At 32.6% G+C, this 17,589-nt stretch overlaps 1 protein-coding gene across 3 annotated transcripts in view; it reads left to right on the top strand.

Annotated features, from left to right (window-relative positions):
- LOC127723338 (E3 ubiquitin-protein ligase UBR5-like) overlaps positions 1 to 17,589 on the top strand; it is a 76,151-nt gene that overhangs the window by 33,647 nt on the left and 24,915 nt on the right. The window contains exons 27-43 of one of the 3 annotated variants that reach the window (XM_052229913.1): positions 42 to 147; positions 992 to 1,158; positions 2,187 to 2,367; positions 3,203 to 3,373; positions 3,974 to 4,088; positions 5,011 to 5,151; positions 5,684 to 5,776; positions 7,054 to 7,167; positions 8,218 to 8,468; positions 8,982 to 9,219; positions 10,450 to 11,677; positions 12,029 to 12,187; positions 12,928 to 13,144; positions 13,487 to 13,666; positions 15,300 to 15,369; positions 15,681 to 15,964; positions 16,912 to 17,042. In XM_052229913.1, coding sequence (XP_052085873.1) covers positions 42 to 147; positions 992 to 1,158; positions 2,187 to 2,367; positions 3,203 to 3,373; positions 3,974 to 4,088; positions 5,011 to 5,151; positions 5,684 to 5,776; positions 7,054 to 7,167; positions 8,218 to 8,468; positions 8,982 to 9,219; positions 10,450 to 11,677; positions 12,029 to 12,187; positions 12,928 to 13,144; positions 13,487 to 13,666; positions 15,300 to 15,369; positions 15,681 to 15,964; positions 16,912 to 17,042 — 3,846 coding nt within the window. Of the gene's footprint in view, positions 1 to 41; positions 148 to 991; positions 1,159 to 2,186; positions 2,368 to 3,202; positions 3,374 to 3,973; positions 4,089 to 5,010; positions 5,152 to 5,683; positions 5,843 to 7,053; positions 7,168 to 8,217; positions 8,469 to 8,981; positions 9,220 to 10,449; positions 11,678 to 12,028; positions 12,188 to 12,927; positions 13,145 to 13,486; positions 13,667 to 15,299; positions 15,370 to 15,680; positions 15,965 to 16,911; positions 17,043 to 17,589 lie in introns of all 3 variants that reach the window. The other 2 variants (XM_052229912.1, XM_052229911.1) reach the window with 2 other exon arrangements.

Genomic DNA, 17,589 nt, shown 5'->3' with positions numbered 1-17,589 from the left:
GTGTCTTTTGGTAAAATCTTTTACATTTCTTTTCTTTTCAGTTCACCAGATGTTGTGTATGAAGATCAGTTATATTTGGACAGTCAAAGTGGCACAGCTCATCTAGACAAATTTACACACAATCTTTTGGTCAAGTGTAGTGTAGAGGTAGGTATTAAACAAATTACAGTTACCAGAAAAAATAAAAATGGGATAGAATTACAATTTTGGATAAAATATATGAATGTAATGTTTTGTATCTGCTAACTATTATCCTCATGTTTCCATGATATGTTTTAGGGGATGTGCTAGCACACTGAAATTCTTCTTTGGGTTGGGGATGGGGGAATCTCCTTTCCATTCTGTCACATAAACAGGAAACTGGCAAATAAAAAAATGGATTTGATAATTATTTTTATCCATTAAATAGATATTTTTTAGTCACAGGGTGTAAACTGTAAATACATCTGTCAATTATTGATGGTTGTATGTTGATCCGTAGGTGTCTTTTGTTTTTGTCTTAGTTTGTTGTCCATATGTTTACTCCATATCTCTTTGTTGTCTATATGTTTACGCCATATCTCTTTGTTGTCTATATGTTTACTCCATATCTTTTTGTTGTCTATATGTTTACGCCATATCTCTTTGTTGTCTATATGTTTACTCTATATTTCTTTGTTGTCTATATGTTTACTCCATATCTCTTTTGTTTGAGATTTTGAGCTAACCTTGCTGTTGGCCAGTTGTGATTGATCTACTATGATTTTAATTGATAAAGATTGTCAATTTTCCATGGTTCTAATTCCACTCATATCATGATCTGATGATATAGCCATGGTGCTTAAAGGGATGTCAAACACCCACAAAATACAAAACAATCAAATCCTCTTATTCACACTAAAAAACTCACATCATTTAATGAAATTAAAAAAAAATATCTAGTTAGATCAGTAAACCATTTTGGAGTTTTGGGATGTTTTTTTAAAGTCCAGAAATGATTGCAATTTTTCAGATGTTAGAAACATTACTGACGACATTGATCCGAGAGATGCAGAATGATAATACTGAGGGTCGTAAAGCAGAGGCAAAAACTGTGGCTCGTAGATTTGTACGATCGGTAGCAAGAATCTTTGTCGTCATCAGTATTGAGATGTCACCTGATGCTAACAAAAAGAAAAGGTAAGTCACATGAGAATGGTGTCAAGTTATCTTCATATCTTTATAATGTGGATTCATTATTATTCGTGGGGCTCTTGTAGGTAAAGGTAATCCATGAACTTAAATGTTTATCAAAGTTAAAGTTTTCTATGGGCTTGTATGCAGATTTGGGAAAATCCAGAAATTCAATAATCCAAGAAAGTACCTTTTTTTACACCAGAATGCATTGAGTGTGTAGGTAAAGGTAGAATCTTTGGTTAGCTTGCTTGTTAGCTGAACCGTGAAGTTATTATTAGGTTAGGTATACAACCCTCCTTTTGGAGTAGTATAGTCCTACAGACAGATAGATTGGTAATCGGTCAGACTAGTCTACTCTTAAAGGAGGGTAGTTTACCTAACCTAGTAATGACTTCACTGTTCAGCTAGCAAGCAAACTAACCAAAGATATTACCTTTACCTACACACTTGATGCTTTCTGCTGTAATCCACAAAAATTGGTATTCATGCAATCAATGAATCCACAGTCGAGTTGTTTAAATTTATCTTTTAAAAAAAAATGATGAAAACTCTACACAATCTTGTTGCATGATAATGAACCATGTTAAACAGTATTTCATATCTTTAAAATCACATCTGAATAACAAAAATTGAAATTAAGTTCAAAAATTGCTATTTTAAGTTTGCTTCCTTTCACAGCTATGTTAAATTAATAGATACATGAGTAGGATTATATCATCTGGACACAGTAGTGTGGTGTCATTTTGAAGCTCTGAGAATGTCAAAATTGACATATTTTACCTCAAATGACAATTTTTCAAATAGTTTTGGGACAAAATAGATCTAACCCAATGCCTTACCTAAACAGATCAATATTTTACATCTTATTTAGTCTCATAACTTCATATTAATGGCAGTATCTCAAGGTGAGGCAAATTTTGGCAGTTTTTGCAGTTTTGCGTTATATGCAAAAAGAATGCAATGTTAATAAAGATAAAGTTAAAAAATATAAATACTGATATTATTGTACTATTGGTCCTTTTTCCTTGCAGTTCAACGTCTAAGTCATGTGAGGCATTAGTGAGATGTAAAAAGGCTTTCCAGGCTTTGATAAACATAGCTATTGAAGAACTTTGTGAGATTGGCAACTCACTAATTGCTCCAGTAAGAATGGGAGTCACAAGACCTACTGCTCCATTCTCATTGGTCAGTGGAAATATTGAAGCTGTACAGGTTAGTAACAAGTTATTTTGTGAGTCACAAGATTTACTGCTCCTTTCTCAGTGGAAATATTTAAGCCATACAGGTTAGTATCAATTTCTTTTTTAATTTTCAACACTAGCTTTTGATTTCATTGGACAAAGGAGTTGATATATTTATCAATCAGCTGTTTGCACAGTGTTATATGTTAAGGGTTAGCTGAAATAATCTCTTCCTTCTACTTCTATACTTTGCCTGCATTGTTCTTTTGTAAAAATTTCTCAAAATTAGACCAAGTGATATTTTGTATTTTGGTTTGTTTTACAAAACACCACAATAAGATAACAGATATAAAGATCAAACTACTGTCTTCATCTATATTTTTAATCACTATTGATATAACATAAAGTAATGTAACAGAAAATGGGACATAATATTGTAAATTCAGAAATCTTTGCAATGTTTTTATTATTGCAAAAATAACAAATTGATTGGTTTTGCAAAAATGAAAATTTTCATTTTAAATTTTGATAGCTTTATTTGCAATTGTCTGCAGCATTCCCTTAAATTGCAATATTTAAACTCACATTTTTGTCTATTCATCAATTGCTATAATAAATGCATGCACACATTTTGAATGCTTTTTAGTCACATTATGTTAGTTCAAAACAGAATGTCCTAGGAATTCATGTACAGAATGATTTGACAAACATTTGTGTGTCAGGCTTAAAACATTGCAAATATTTTAATAAAAAAACTTTGCAATCAAGGGTTCCAAATTTAACAAAAAGATAGGGGAGATAACTTGGCAATGATTTTGAATACCAAAAAAAGAATTCCACTATGATTTCTGTATTTATCGTTAAAGGGAAGTGAGGAGATATTCAATGTTGATCCACTTCCAGCCAGAACAAGTTCTTCAGACACTGGAACTGGTTCATCTTACATTTCTCACTCAAGTGTGCTACCATCACACCAGAGCAACAGGGATCCAGTTGAAAGAGACGATGATGAAATAATGCAAGCAGACGTTGAAGAGGTTTGTTCAATTATTTCATTTGATACTTGATTGTTTTATTTTTTTGCATCTCAACTATTTGAGTATGAATATGTTATATAGAATTTTATATAAAAATAAGGAGATGTGGTATAATTGTTAATGAGACAACTATCTACCAAAGTTCAAATGAAGTGGATGTTAGCAATTATGGGCAATTGTAGGGCCTTCAACAATGAGAAAAACCCATACCCTATAAGTGGCTAATTGAAGTCCCTGATATGAAAAAATGTGAACAATTCAAATGAGAAAACCAACGGCCTAATTTATAACAAAAAGTTTACAAAACACAGATATGGCAGACACGAACCATAGTATGCTTATGAATTCTTTATTTTAAACCACTCAATTTTGTACCATTATAGATTCTTTTGATCTTGTACAGACCTAGTGGTTTTCATGCAAACAGTTGGTCTAGTCCACACTATACCATACTTTGATAGGACCTTAGAAATTATCCTTTTAGGCATATGATGAATGAAATATAACTGTATTAATCCACAGTCAACAGGCAATAAGTCTATATATCAAAAAAATCTTACAAGAATCAAATATGGTAAATTATTTCTTTTGTTTTTTTAGGTTGAGGTAGTTGATGGATTGGAAAGAGACGATGACCAATCAGATATTGATCACAATGAAGACCACCAATCAGAACACTCAGATCAGGATCAAGGTCATGGTGACCATGAAGAAGGTAAGTAGATGTCTTTTTAGTGCTTGGCATGATTTTCCAATGAAATGTCATTTGCACAATCGGCCTTTTCAGGATTTGAATTACTGAGAGTAATTTAATTGGTCATACACCAAAATTAGAATAATGTGATGCCATTGGTTGAATTTCCATTGTTTATTTTTTACCTTATTAGCCTATTAGAACATTATGGTGTTAGCCTTTAAAAGTAGCACCCAGAGAGCATCTATAGCTTAAATTCAGTCTTAACTTCTTATGCACTTAAAGTTGCCATATTTGCCATTTTAGTAGTCATTAAGTCATTTCAAATATTCTGCCAACATTTTCTGTCAAAATTAAGATTTTTATCAAGCTTGTGATCACTAAGATGCATTTTGGATAGACTTGTAATTCACAGTCAATCTATTCTATTACAAGAAGGAAAGGGAACAAATCCAAAATGTCAATTATTAGAAGGTTATTCTTGTTAATTGTAAAGAAAGTTGGCCAAAAAATGTTGAAATGTCTTGAAAAACTTAACATTTGCTTTGTTTCACATGCAGAATAGCCAACCATATAAACTAGGTCCAGCAAAAAATTAGTAAAAAATTACTGTTCTACATGGATCAGTTTCGAAATTCAACTTCCTCCCTGGTAAATTATGTATGAACAATGTCTAAATCAGTATGTTTACATTATGGTACACAATTTCTTGGTTGGTCCATAAACATATTTACACTTTTGATTATTAAGCTGAATTTGTTCCTAAATGCAAATAGTCTTCTGACCTCATGCAACAATCACTTTTTAATGAGGATGTCAAATGCTTTATATTGAAATGCAAAGATTTGCTGGAACTTGTGTGACAGACAAATTTGCATAGAAGTCTAAAAATGTCTATTGAGAAATATATATTATTTTTCCCTGAAATGTCTATTACTTGTAGGTGCTGCTGAAAGTGATATGGATTTGGATTTGCTGGCAGAATCTGAGAGTGACAGTGAAAGTAGTCATAGCAACCAGGATAATGTTAGTGTACAGAGGAGTGCTGTTACCGCAGCAACAGCAGGTTCAGATGCAGGAACAGGTGAGTGTTATAACAGCAACCACGGCAACTCTTTGAGGGATTAACTTGAACTTTAACATGTATCATAGAACATTGAAACATTTTCAGAAAATTCATATCTTGATTATTGAAATTTTTCAAAAAACATTTTGTTAAGCACAATACTTGTCTAATTATGCTTCACCAAAACTTTTTAAAAGGAAAACAATAAAGACCACAAATAATAAACAGGCACAATTTTTAAATTACTCGTGAAAGTAATATGTTAAAAGAAACATTAGGAAATTGGTTTTTATAATTGCTAATAAACAAACTTGTATGGTTGTATTGTATATCTTAAAACAATCTTAAAAAGTGGTCCTCAGTGAAAAATTGTAGAAATCAATAATTTTTTAGTGTAAACATATTTTATTAAAGAAATTGTCATATATAAAGCTACAAGGGTAAAGACATGAATACGAAATATACAAGTGATTCAATTGGGATTAGGAAACAAGAGCAGTGCTCTTATATAATTTTTTAGCAGTAAATTTAAAGAATTATTTCTATTTAGGACCATTAAGTCTCGCCCATTTCTCAGAAGATAGTGGTGACTCTCCAGACTCGTCAAATCAAGAGGATGATTATGAGAGCGACGAAAACCAAAGTGAGGCTAATGATGCAGACGATATGAATTTTATTGATGAACAGTTAGAAAGATGTAATACATCAGGTTAAGACAGTACATTTACTTGCTTGTACAAAACATGGACAGTCTTTTCTAAGATCAGGTTTCTGTTTTACCTAGGCTAGTAAACAAATTCGGAAGTTTCAGCTATCGTCCTGAACATGCCTGAAATATTTGCCACTGGATATTAAGCAACCAAAAATTAATGCAGTTTCAGCTCACTTCTGACAAATTTAGTCAGGAAAAATTTTGGCACCTTTAAATTTTACTAAGTTTACATATCTAATCCTTATGCCAATGATTGATATGGACAAGAGCAGATGTGGGCCATATGTCAATGAGACAACAACCGAACAACCTAAAAAACCAAAGGACATAGGTTTATATATGGAATTAACAATAGGCAGGTGTCTATACAATATATCAAGCTCTTATTGGCCTTGAGTCTAGAAGAAAAGTGGTAAAAGTGGTATATTAAACAGTTTGTAGGTTATAGATTAGATATTAATGCAATACTGTAAATTCAGAAATTAATGCATTCATTTAATATTGCGATTTTTGAAGAATGAACAAAAATGCAAGATTAATTATTGCTAATTCAGGAAAATCTGCATACGGATTTGTGCTTCAGATATCAAAATGTGAGTTATTATTGCGATACTTGCCCAGTATTTTGCATTAATGAAAACCTCACACAATAATTTCTGAATTTACAGTATAAGTACATTTTATATTCTCTGTAAAAAATTTTAAATTGTTATGCTAGATCATGATCAATGCCGAAAATTGACTGTTAAGCTGATTATACCCTAGGCAAGTAACAGTAAAATTGAGTATGGAAACGGGGAATGTGTCAAAGGGACTAACAACCCGACCAAAGATCAGAAAACAGTGCATCAGTCCTGTGAACATTTGAGTTGAGGATACAGGGTTGGAAAATTACTAATCTTGCAGTAATAAACACCATCAAATCTTTTCACAAAAAAACTTATGAGTATAAAAAACACTTGTAAGTCATGAACAATTCAATATAACTTACAATCATTTTAATCGTAAGATTCTTTGTGAAAAAAGTCGCAGACCTGGCATTGGGCTATTGTAGTTTGAACTCCAGAATGGTACCTGGATATATTCCACTTCTGATACCTGGTGTTTGTACATAACAAATACAATTATTTATTGTCCTACCATCCTTAGAACAGTAAGACTTTTTAGGACTTAAAATTTTGACAATTTTGAAATGCTTTTTTTCATAGGGACTCATGGACAGAGAACTCTTCAAGCCCCACAGACAATGCAGTGGGCCATAAGACAGAGGGACACAACCTCCTCTAGACCAACACCTTCAGCTGCTGCTAATACTACCTCAGGTGAATATACCACTCTTCCTGCTTCATTTTCTGTACATTGTATTATTTTTCTTTTTTTTATAATTCTAAAAAATATGTTTTATGCAAATTTTAATGGAGGTATGGCAAAATTCTTTATCAAAATAGAAAAATTAAAAAACAAGAAATTATGAGTATCAACTATTTTGAGTATTAGGATAATCATGTTTTGTATATAGGATTATTGCAAGGTCTTATTTGTTCATGGAATGAGTGTGAGATGAACATATCCATTTTGCTGGGTTCATATGACCTTAACCTTATTTTAAAGGATCTTTTTGATGCTTTAGAACTAAGGTTTATGTGATATTTGTATTAAAGCTAAACAATAATGCTTGCAAGACACCTCAGCCTGTGCACTCTTGTTGTATTAGGTGTGTATCTTAGGTATAATACATGATAGGTCAACAATATTTGTTATTTGGTTATAAATCATAAGGTGTGTATGCATTTATGTCAGGTTTCATATGACTTTGATCTGAGTTTCAGAGCTCCTTGGCCTTTAAAACGAAGTAAACATTTCAGCAGTTGTGACATTAGTGTGTAAGCTCTTGAATAACTGTATACATGTAAATATAAGAATAAGGTGAAGTGGTATGATTGCCAATGAGACAACTATCCACCAAAGTTCAAATGAAATGGATGTAAGCAATTATAGGCAACCGTACAGCCTTCAACAATGAGAAAAACCCATACCTTATAGTCGACTATAAAAGGCCCCGACATGAAAAATATGAAACAACTCAATTGAGGAAACTAATGGCCTAATTTATAACAAAACAATTAACGAAAAACAAATATGACAGACATGAATCAACAACAACCACTGAACTACAGGCTCCTGACTTGGGACAGGCACTCAAAGATTGTGGTGGGGTTAAACAATGAATTTGAGCGCTCAACCCTCCCCTAACCTGAGACAGTGGTGTAACAGTACAACAGAAGAACAAAAAACTATAAAAATCAGTGGAAAAAAGGCTTAACTTATATAAAGCCTTCTCAAATTTTACAAATACTGCATGTTTATTACAGGAGGAACAAGTGGTCTGATATATATTGATCCCTCCACATTAAGAAGAACCACAACCGTGACGACTACATCCGCCCAAAGTCATGACAATGCTGTAACCATGACTACCACTGCCAGTCAGCTTGCCAGAGGGTTTGGAATAATAGTTCGTCAGATTGCCGACCTTCTTACAATGTTACAGGATTACCATGCCTTAGCTCCAGGATTGCCCAGGACATTAGACATATCAGATCAGGAAGCTATAGATTTACATGTAAGTTTTCTATACACAGGTAATCATAATAAATGCACAGGATTTTCGACATTTCAGATCAGGAAGCTATAGATTTACATGTAGACAGGTAATTATTATAAATGCACAGAATATTTGGCATTTCTTACCAGGAAGCTATAAATTTACATAAAGGTTTACTATAGATAGGGTATTATAATAATGCACAGGATGTTTGACATTTCTTACCAGTAAGTTTAGATTTACATACAGGTTTACTAAAGGCAGGTAATTATAATAAGAGAATAAAGCTTAAACATTCTTTTTGATAGGAAGTCATAGTTTCACTTTTAAGTTTCTAAAATTTTTATCACTATTTTCCTAGACAAAGTCTATTATATTTTTAGCTTATGATGTCATCACATTCTCAAGCGAACGTAACTGACCCTTGTATGAAATAGTTGCAACCTTAATTTAAGTATAATAACATGATTTATTATAAACTAGAACTAGCAGTTCTGTGAGGCATACAACATGCTTTAGTTTTATTTACAGTTTTTCTCCGAGTGGAATCTACGCCATACATGGGAGTGGTTATTTGATGTGATGGACTCGACAGAAGCTCAGCTGAGATTTGGTTCAGCATTAAGTAACACCTCAGACCAATCTAACCCTGTGCATCCACTGCACTCCAACTACGTCAGGACTCAGAGGGAAAGAAACAATCAGGAAGAATCTCATCCAATATCACAATTTCTGGAGAGACGTAGAGCGAGATTCGGTACTATAGCATGTAAGTTAAACAAAATACGTCATACTTTCTAATAAGTTATGAAAATGAAAGAATGTTTCAAACTAAAATTCTGATACTGTTGATTCATTATTATTATGGGTGGTATACCTATTTTCATGGATATCATGGTTATAAGTCAACAACAAATTTAAGTGTCAATGAAGTACAATATTTTTGGGATATATGTAGACTTAGGCTAAACCACAAAATTTCAAATCTCCTTGAAAATACAGTTTTCCTCATTCCACGAAAATTGATGCCCTTGATGAAAAGAAAATAATCCACAGTATCTCAATTTTCTTGAATTAAACATTTTAAGAGAAAATATAATGTATCAAAACTTTGTGAAAATATATTGTGTCTAAAAAAAATTTGGTGGGAAAATTATGCCTCTGGTTTTAACATAGGAACAGGAGACTCAAAGAGATTTAAATGTTCAATATACAATGTGCAATAATACATAAAAATAAATGGTAATTGCTAAATATTATGACAAATATGCCTCAAAAGACATGTGAGGAAAACATTAAAGAAGTAGTAACCCAAATAATACAACATAGAAAAAAAAGACTTTAGAGTATCTATAGATCATCTTCAATGTACTCATTGATTAATAAGCGTCCACACTATCTTACAAGCAACCTGGTGTCTAAGATTAGTTGTGAATATATTTGGTAGAGAACAACAGATTTTTGACACCTACATAACTCTTATGGTAGACACAAAAACATGAGGTGAAGGGGACAATTATGAACAATGTTTATGGCTTTGAACAGTCCCATAAACATGGTGGGGGTTTAACTAGTTTCGTAGTTTTTTTTTATCTCCTCAACATCTTTCATTGGAGGATAAAAAAGAGAACATTAGAACAAATGAAACTAGAAAAAACACATTATTTATTTATACGTGTATTTATTTTTATAATTTTATAATGTCTTTTTAAAATAATGAAAATTATAAATGGAAGTTGAATTGCAAAATTTTAAAACATACATAAGTTAAAAGCATGAAGTAAAGAGAATATATTAGAGAAATCAGAAGAATTTGCAGTTCAATTAATTTTTTGTACTTTATTACTGATTCAGGGAATAAAATGTATAATAAGTTAACCATGAATAAATGCACAGAAAAATTTTAACCAAACTAACATAATTCAAGCATATTTATGATCTAAAAAGTACTAAACAATACACTTGTATAGTAATTACACACTTTTTTTTTATTTTACAGCAGCTGATGGCAGTGTTGCTAGGAGAGATTTTCTAAACTATGCATTGTCATTGATGAGGTCACATAATGACGAGCATTCAGACTCTCTTCCAAGTTTGGACATATCGGCTATGCGTCATGTTGCTTATGTCTTTGATGCCTTGATATATTACATGAGAAGTGGGACAGATTCTGATACTGATGTGATACGTGATGGGATATCTGTGATATCATGTGATCATGACGAAAATGAAAATGAGGAACATGATGACGAAATAACGGGAAACAGTTTGTCTGGAGTTGAAAATGAAAGTATGGATGGTGAAAGTGAGACGACAGGGAAGTCTGGCAGAAAACATCCATTTTTTCATCGTTCTGAATCTACCATATTTTTAGGATGTCCTCCTCCAGATCCTTTTAAAACACCTTTAGTAGAAGCTCTCCCATTGGCTGACCAGCCACACCTTCTCCATCCAAATTCAAGGAGAGAAGATTTGTTTGGAATGGCGAGACAAACAGTATCTGCTGTAACTTCATGTGAAACCAAAGTTCAGCCTGCATTCACTGAGCCATGGAACCTGTCTGATAAAGTTCCAGTACGCATGGCCTTGACTGCTAGACTTTCTGACATACCTGTCCCCACAGCTACAACTGCTGTGCCAGGTACCAGTTCAACAACAGCTCCACCTGTGACAACATCTGCTACAGACTTGTCGTATAATAATGCTAGTGTCATAGTCAAACCTCTGTCTCATATGCCATCAACTAGTTCCTTGTTTAATCCAAATCTACCGGGACCATCTCAACATAGTAGAGTCCCAGAGGCACCATTTCACAACAGATTTCCTACTGAAGAACCAATGAACTTATCATCATCACATGAAGTCAGTCTTTCCAGTGATTTATCTCAAGCAGACACTCAATCACTGGAGCAAAAAATTGAAGGGCAACAAGCTAGTGTTATCGTGCATGCCAGCTCTGCACAAGCCTCTTCGTCTGTTTCAAAGTTATCGTCTGCGAGCTTAACTGCCTCTCCATTAAAATCTTTGTTATCGTCTCAAGATGATAAAATTACTTCTGATTTTCCATCTCAGTCTTCACATGAAAGGTCAGATAGTGAATCCAAAGGTCAAAGTTCACAGAGTGTAAGGTCAGATGAAACACCTTGCAGTATGGACACAGTTATATCAGGAAGTGCTTTGTCAACAGAGGGCAGCACTGGTCCTCAGACTAGTAGTACACTAAGTGGGTGAGTGTAATATAATCAGCAGGTTCATATGTATCTTTTTATCTTATTAATTTTAAATTGTCCATTTAATTAAAAATTTGAAAACTTTCTATAGACATGAATTGCTAAGTTCATTGGTTGCAAGGCTAGTCAAAGATCCTTTTATTAAATATTGAATAATTTACATTTGAATCATAGTGCTACTTTATCATCAGTTGTGTTTTAAATTTACAGACTAATTATTTATCTTTTCTTCAAAGTTATGTTGCAAGTAGACTAGCTCAATCTGAGGTTTGAATAAAATATCAAATAACATTAAAATTGTGACTTTTTTTATAATTTTATACATAATGTGAAATGAAAATGTTTTAGAAGTCTTGGTGCAAGTGTACCCAGTTCAAGTACAGAAGGACCTGTAGATATAGTAGGAGCCAATGAAAATGTTGCTAACACTGTTGTCATAGAAACATCTCAAGCATCAACATCTGTCTTGTCACCAGCTACTGCACCATTTCCATTTACATCAACAAGGTAAAATTAGTTGGCTGCAACCCAGTCATTCTATATTCTCTATGGGCTGAATGAATAAGATTTAAAAAGTTATAAATAGAGAGAAGTTTAGAATATGCCTGTTTCCACAATTAATTTTTGACTTCTTCATACAAAATAGACTTTGACCATATCTCATCTCAAGATGGTTTGATATCAGTGATATTTTCTGTTGAATCCAATGGTAGTATAGCACACACAGAAAGCTTGACAAATATATTACTGTTTTCCTTTCAAACTAGAGTTGCAAGTAGATAACTAGAAATTGAAAGTCAAAAGTCATCATAAAAAAAAGGAAGGACAAAATCATAAGAGACATCGCTATTACATATACACATTTTGATTTACAAACTTTAGAAATGTATCAATGTGCGATAAGAATTATTACTTCAAATTTGTAAAACTGTAGAGAAAAACTGAACAGATTTAAGAATAGGCCAAAGACATTTCAGAATACCTTAAATTATATATATTCAAAAAATAATCTTAAAATATTGGGCTTTGACGAAACCCAATCTCCAGTTCCTAAAATTGCATGGAAGGAATTGCATCTTGTTATAAAAAGAAGTTATTCTCAAGGGAAAGCTTAAATGAATTTGCTGCACAATGAACATCAACAAAAAAAAAATAATCAAAAAAGAAACAAAATATTCAATAAATTGTATGGCATCAAATGGATCGAGAAAAAAGGAAGATATAAATTGAATAACCTTCAATTGCAGCAGACAGAATCCTATTGGTCAGCAATTGTCACATGATGTTCTCTTAGGAAGATGGCGTTTGGCTTTAGACTTATTTGGGCGTGTCTTCTGTGATGATGTCGGGGCAGAACCTGGATCTGTGATTAGTGAGCTAGGTGGATTCCCTGTGAAAGAAAGTAAATTCCGAAGAGAAATGGAGAAGATTCGTAACTCTCAGCAGAGAGATTTAACACTTGAGGTAAATAGATTGTAGAAAAGAACCTTTCATATTTGTATTTTTATTCATTTATTGTGGAACTGAGAAAGGCTATCCCTATATTTGGTCTCTTATGTTCCAGATTTTTCATTTTCAGTTTAACTACTGTTTAATGTCCATCTTTAAATTTATAAATAAACAAAGTTCACGATTTAAACATTAGATTAGACTTTTTGATTGACAGTATGTATTTGATGGGCAATATCTACTGTCATAGGAAAATTGAGTTAAATACTATCTGTATATAAAAACACTCGCAAAGATATATATTTTTACTGTTCTGTTCATGTATTAACAGATGATTTTTTTTTCCAAATTAAACAGGTAGAAAGGGACCGAAACCAGTTAATTGTCCAGTCTTTCAAGCAGCTAAACAATCAGTTCAACAGAAGAACAAATACTAGTGGTCAACCATTGGCTGTACATAGGGCAAAGGTTACTTTCAAGGATGAGCCTGGAGAAGGCAGTGGGGTGGCAAGGAGTTTTTATACTGCCATTGCTAATGTAAGACTTATTTTATAGCATATAATACAAGAGGGTCTAATACTGATGCTGGTTCCCAGCTTAATCTAGGGATTTCCTGTGGATTCATTATTATTTGGGGGATACCAGTTTTTGTGGATTTTGTGGATTTATTAAATGTTCAACTAAGTACAAATTTTCTATAGGCTTGTATGCAGACTTTGGCAAAATCCACAAAATCACAGACTGTAAATTCAGAAATTATTGAGAGGTTTTAATTAATGTGAATAATTCGACTGGGTGAGTATCGCAATAATAAGAACTCGCATTCTAACATCAGATACATATATTTGTATGCAGATTTTCCAGAAATCCCAATAATAAATGTACGCATTTTTGTCCATTTTTCATAATTTCGCAATAATTTCTAAATGAACAGTATCCACAAAAATAAATTTTTCCTCAGTCCTCGAAAATTGGTGCCCAAGAAAATGAAGAAATCCACAGTATGTGGAGGATCTCTTGATCTACTGGCACGGTACGTAGTGATTTAAATAATGTTCATAATATCGTGATTTTTAGAAATTACCGAAAAAGTTTGAAAACTATGTCACCATGGAATATTATACAGTAGTTGCAGAAATTATTGCACACAATTATAATTACAAATTTTTACCAGCAGGCAAATATTTGAAACTTATTAATGTGATTTTAGGAAAGCTGCATACAACTAATTCAATTAAAAATCAAAATTCAAATTTTAGTAGATGTGAGACAAATCTAGTCGCATGTTTTGTAATAATAAAAATGCCATAAAAACCCATGAATTAGCAGTTTTTAAACTACAATGAATATCAACATGTAATAAAAACAAGATTTGAACACTAGCTTAGGGATATTCCATCAAACTTAATGTGGGAGTATAGGAAGGGACGTTTTATTTTTGGACATGGGTTGTGGGACATTATGGTAGTATGCCCATTTGATGTACTGTAAGTTCAGAAATTATTACGAGGTTTTTATTAATGCGAATAATGGGACTAGATGAGTATACCAATGATAAGAAATCACATTCTTATATATGATACATATATCTGTGTGGAGATTTTTCGGAAATCGCAATAATTTACCTCACAGTTTTGTCAAATCTTCAAAAATCGCAATAATAAATGTACACAAAAATTTCTGAATTAACCGTATGTAAAATTCCTTAAAAGAAAGTATGGTGGTTGTAGAAGGGTTTTAGAAAATCTGTTCCTACCCTCCCACATACATTTAAATAGAATAGCTCCAACAGTTGCTTCGTTTATAAGCTACTGGTATTTTGGCTAGAGGGAACTTTTTTGTAGCATTTATTTTCCCATAATCAACCAATCTATCACTACTGATGTTTTTTCATCATAGGTCAATCAATAATCACTAAAACTGTAAAACGGTAAAAACTGAACAAGATATATATATACAATAATAATAAAACCATGATTTATTAGATGTAACATCATCACTAACATGTTTATTCTTGTATTTCTTATTCTGAAATGTATTTTACTGTATATAATATATATGTTATGTATGTGGCGAGACTTTGAAAAACTATTGAATCTTGCAATCGTGCAAAAATCCTTAAATTTAATAATTTGCATTCAATAGCTTTTTAAAAAAATATGTATTTCAGGCTGTTTTATCACAAGAGAAGTTACCATCCTTAGACGGTGTCATGGTTGGTCAGAAATCATCATCATACAGTAAGTATCTTATCACATCAGCAGGTATTACAAGAAAAACAAACATAAGACTTCATTAATAAAAATATGATATTGTGTGCAGCCATTTCCTAAAGAGTGCATGCTATAACTCATCAGAAAACAGGACAATTACTTCGGTATGAGTTACTAATTTGTTTCAAAGAATTTAAGTAGAATAAATCAACTCTGTTTATCATTAAAAACATTATCTGATAACTGCTTCAAATCTAGGAAATTGTTTATTGAGTGTGCTTTAATTGTGCCTACCTTTTAAAACCACACAAACCTCGAACATGCATCTTTTATTCCAGACCTGATTCAAAGAGCAAGATCTAGAGACAAAGAAAGACAAAGACAGCAAGCCAACATCCAGAGACGTAGAAGTCGCGACAGAGAATTAAGATCTACATTATCATTAGATGCTCCACCATTTTATATGCCCTCTGACCCCGCTGGAACAAATAATAATAGTACACCTACCACTGTTCCCTCTAGTGAGAGTTCGTCAGTGACAGATAGTGGGAGTGACACAATTTCTCAGTACAGACGACAACTCGGTGAACGGTTGTATCCAAGAGTTAGTGCATTACAAGCTGTAAGTATTTATGAATATTCATAAGAAATTCCCCCTTGAAATGCAGCTCTCAGTAAGGGCTTTTTTGTTACTTTCTGACATCATGTGTTTTTTTTGTGTGTCGTTATTTTCTTGGTTTTCCTGGGTTTTTTTATGCCCCTGCTGTAGGCAATGGCGGCATTAAGTGTTACCCTTGATCGTCCTTCCGTTGGCCCGTTTTTTCATCCATCCCATTTTAGTTTCCGCACTCTAACTTAAGTTTTCCTCATCCAAATTTTATGAAACTCACACAAAATGCTAAGAACCACAATACGCAGACAGAGTTCGAATTAGGGCAGTGAGTCACTTACTGTTCTAGAGTAATGCCCCATTTTAATTTGAAAATTGCAAAGCTTGAGCGGGGCATTCGTGTCCTCAGACACATTCTTCTTTTATTTTATTAGTTACAATTCCATATACAACAAACACTCAGAATTTAAAGGTAGTTATATTTTTATATGACAAATTGAATTTACAATTTTTATAGATGGATAAAAGATTCAAGTGGTATGTCTGGGTTGAAATGTGAATCATTGAAGATTCAAGATAGGGTTTTTTAAGAATTATAAAGTGTCATAACCATACATTAGAAGCAGTGATTAGTCCTTTTCAAGTATTTTATGGGTCTATAATGACAGAGTAAAAATAAATGTCCATATTAATCAAATATGAAAAAAAGAGGAATAGTGTATATACATCAATAAAGTAGCTTAGTTACAGCACAAAAACTCACAAAAGGTTAATAGAGGTCAACAATTTTGAAAAGATGGAAGAATTTTTCTATTTTCACAATGTCACAAATGCTCTAGATAAAAAGCTTAAGTTCAAAACTTATATGAAATCATTCTTAAACTCGAATGAAAGTTCATTTTGAATATATAGATATAAGAAGATATCAATGGTTATCAATGACTTTCCTTGTTTTGTAGTCTTTAGCTCCAAAGATCACAGGTATGTTGTTAGAATTATCTCCTGCTCAACTCCTGCTGATGTTGACGTCAGAAGAAACACTTCGACAGAGAGTGGAGGAAGCTGTAGAACTTATCCAGTCCCCAGGAAGGTGTGTATATAATATTTCTCCAATTCTTAGCTAATTTATACTTTTCCCGAATGGATGACTATTTTTTATGAACAATTTATGGTTGGCTTGATCTCAGCTTTTCATTGTTCAAAATTCTATTATGACGACACATTTTCTTGCTTTTCTCTGATTATGCTATTGAAACGTCATGAAAAGGGCAACCATGTATGATGACGTCACATAGAACACAGTCATTTTGCAGATCATTGAGAAAGGAAGATAAAGTAGGCCTTCATCGTCTAAAAATAATTAGAGAAACAGATTCCATCACCATATCTTGTGCGTGCAATACAATATTTCCCCATTCTCGACAGTAAAATTTTAAATATTTCAAAATTAAATTTGAAAATTTAACTGTCTTGGATGAGAAATATTGTATCCCACTAAAAGAGAAAGAGATGGGTTTGATTGCAGCTTATTTTGTATACTGATTGAAAATCCAAAAGTCGGAATTTTGAAAAAGGTATCAAAGTCTTAAAAACCAAAAAAATTATCTTATTTTATCGATTTTTTTTTTAAACCTGCC

This window comes from Mytilus californianus, unplaced genomic scaffold, assembly GCF_021869535.1.
Source record: "Mytilus californianus isolate M0D057914Y unplaced genomic scaffold, xbMytCali1.0.p SCAF_13, whole genome shotgun sequence".
NCBI lineage: Eukaryota > Metazoa > Mollusca > Bivalvia > Mytilida > Mytilidae > Mytilus > Mytilus californianus.
This window is presented reverse-complemented; position numbering and strand designations above follow the sequence as displayed.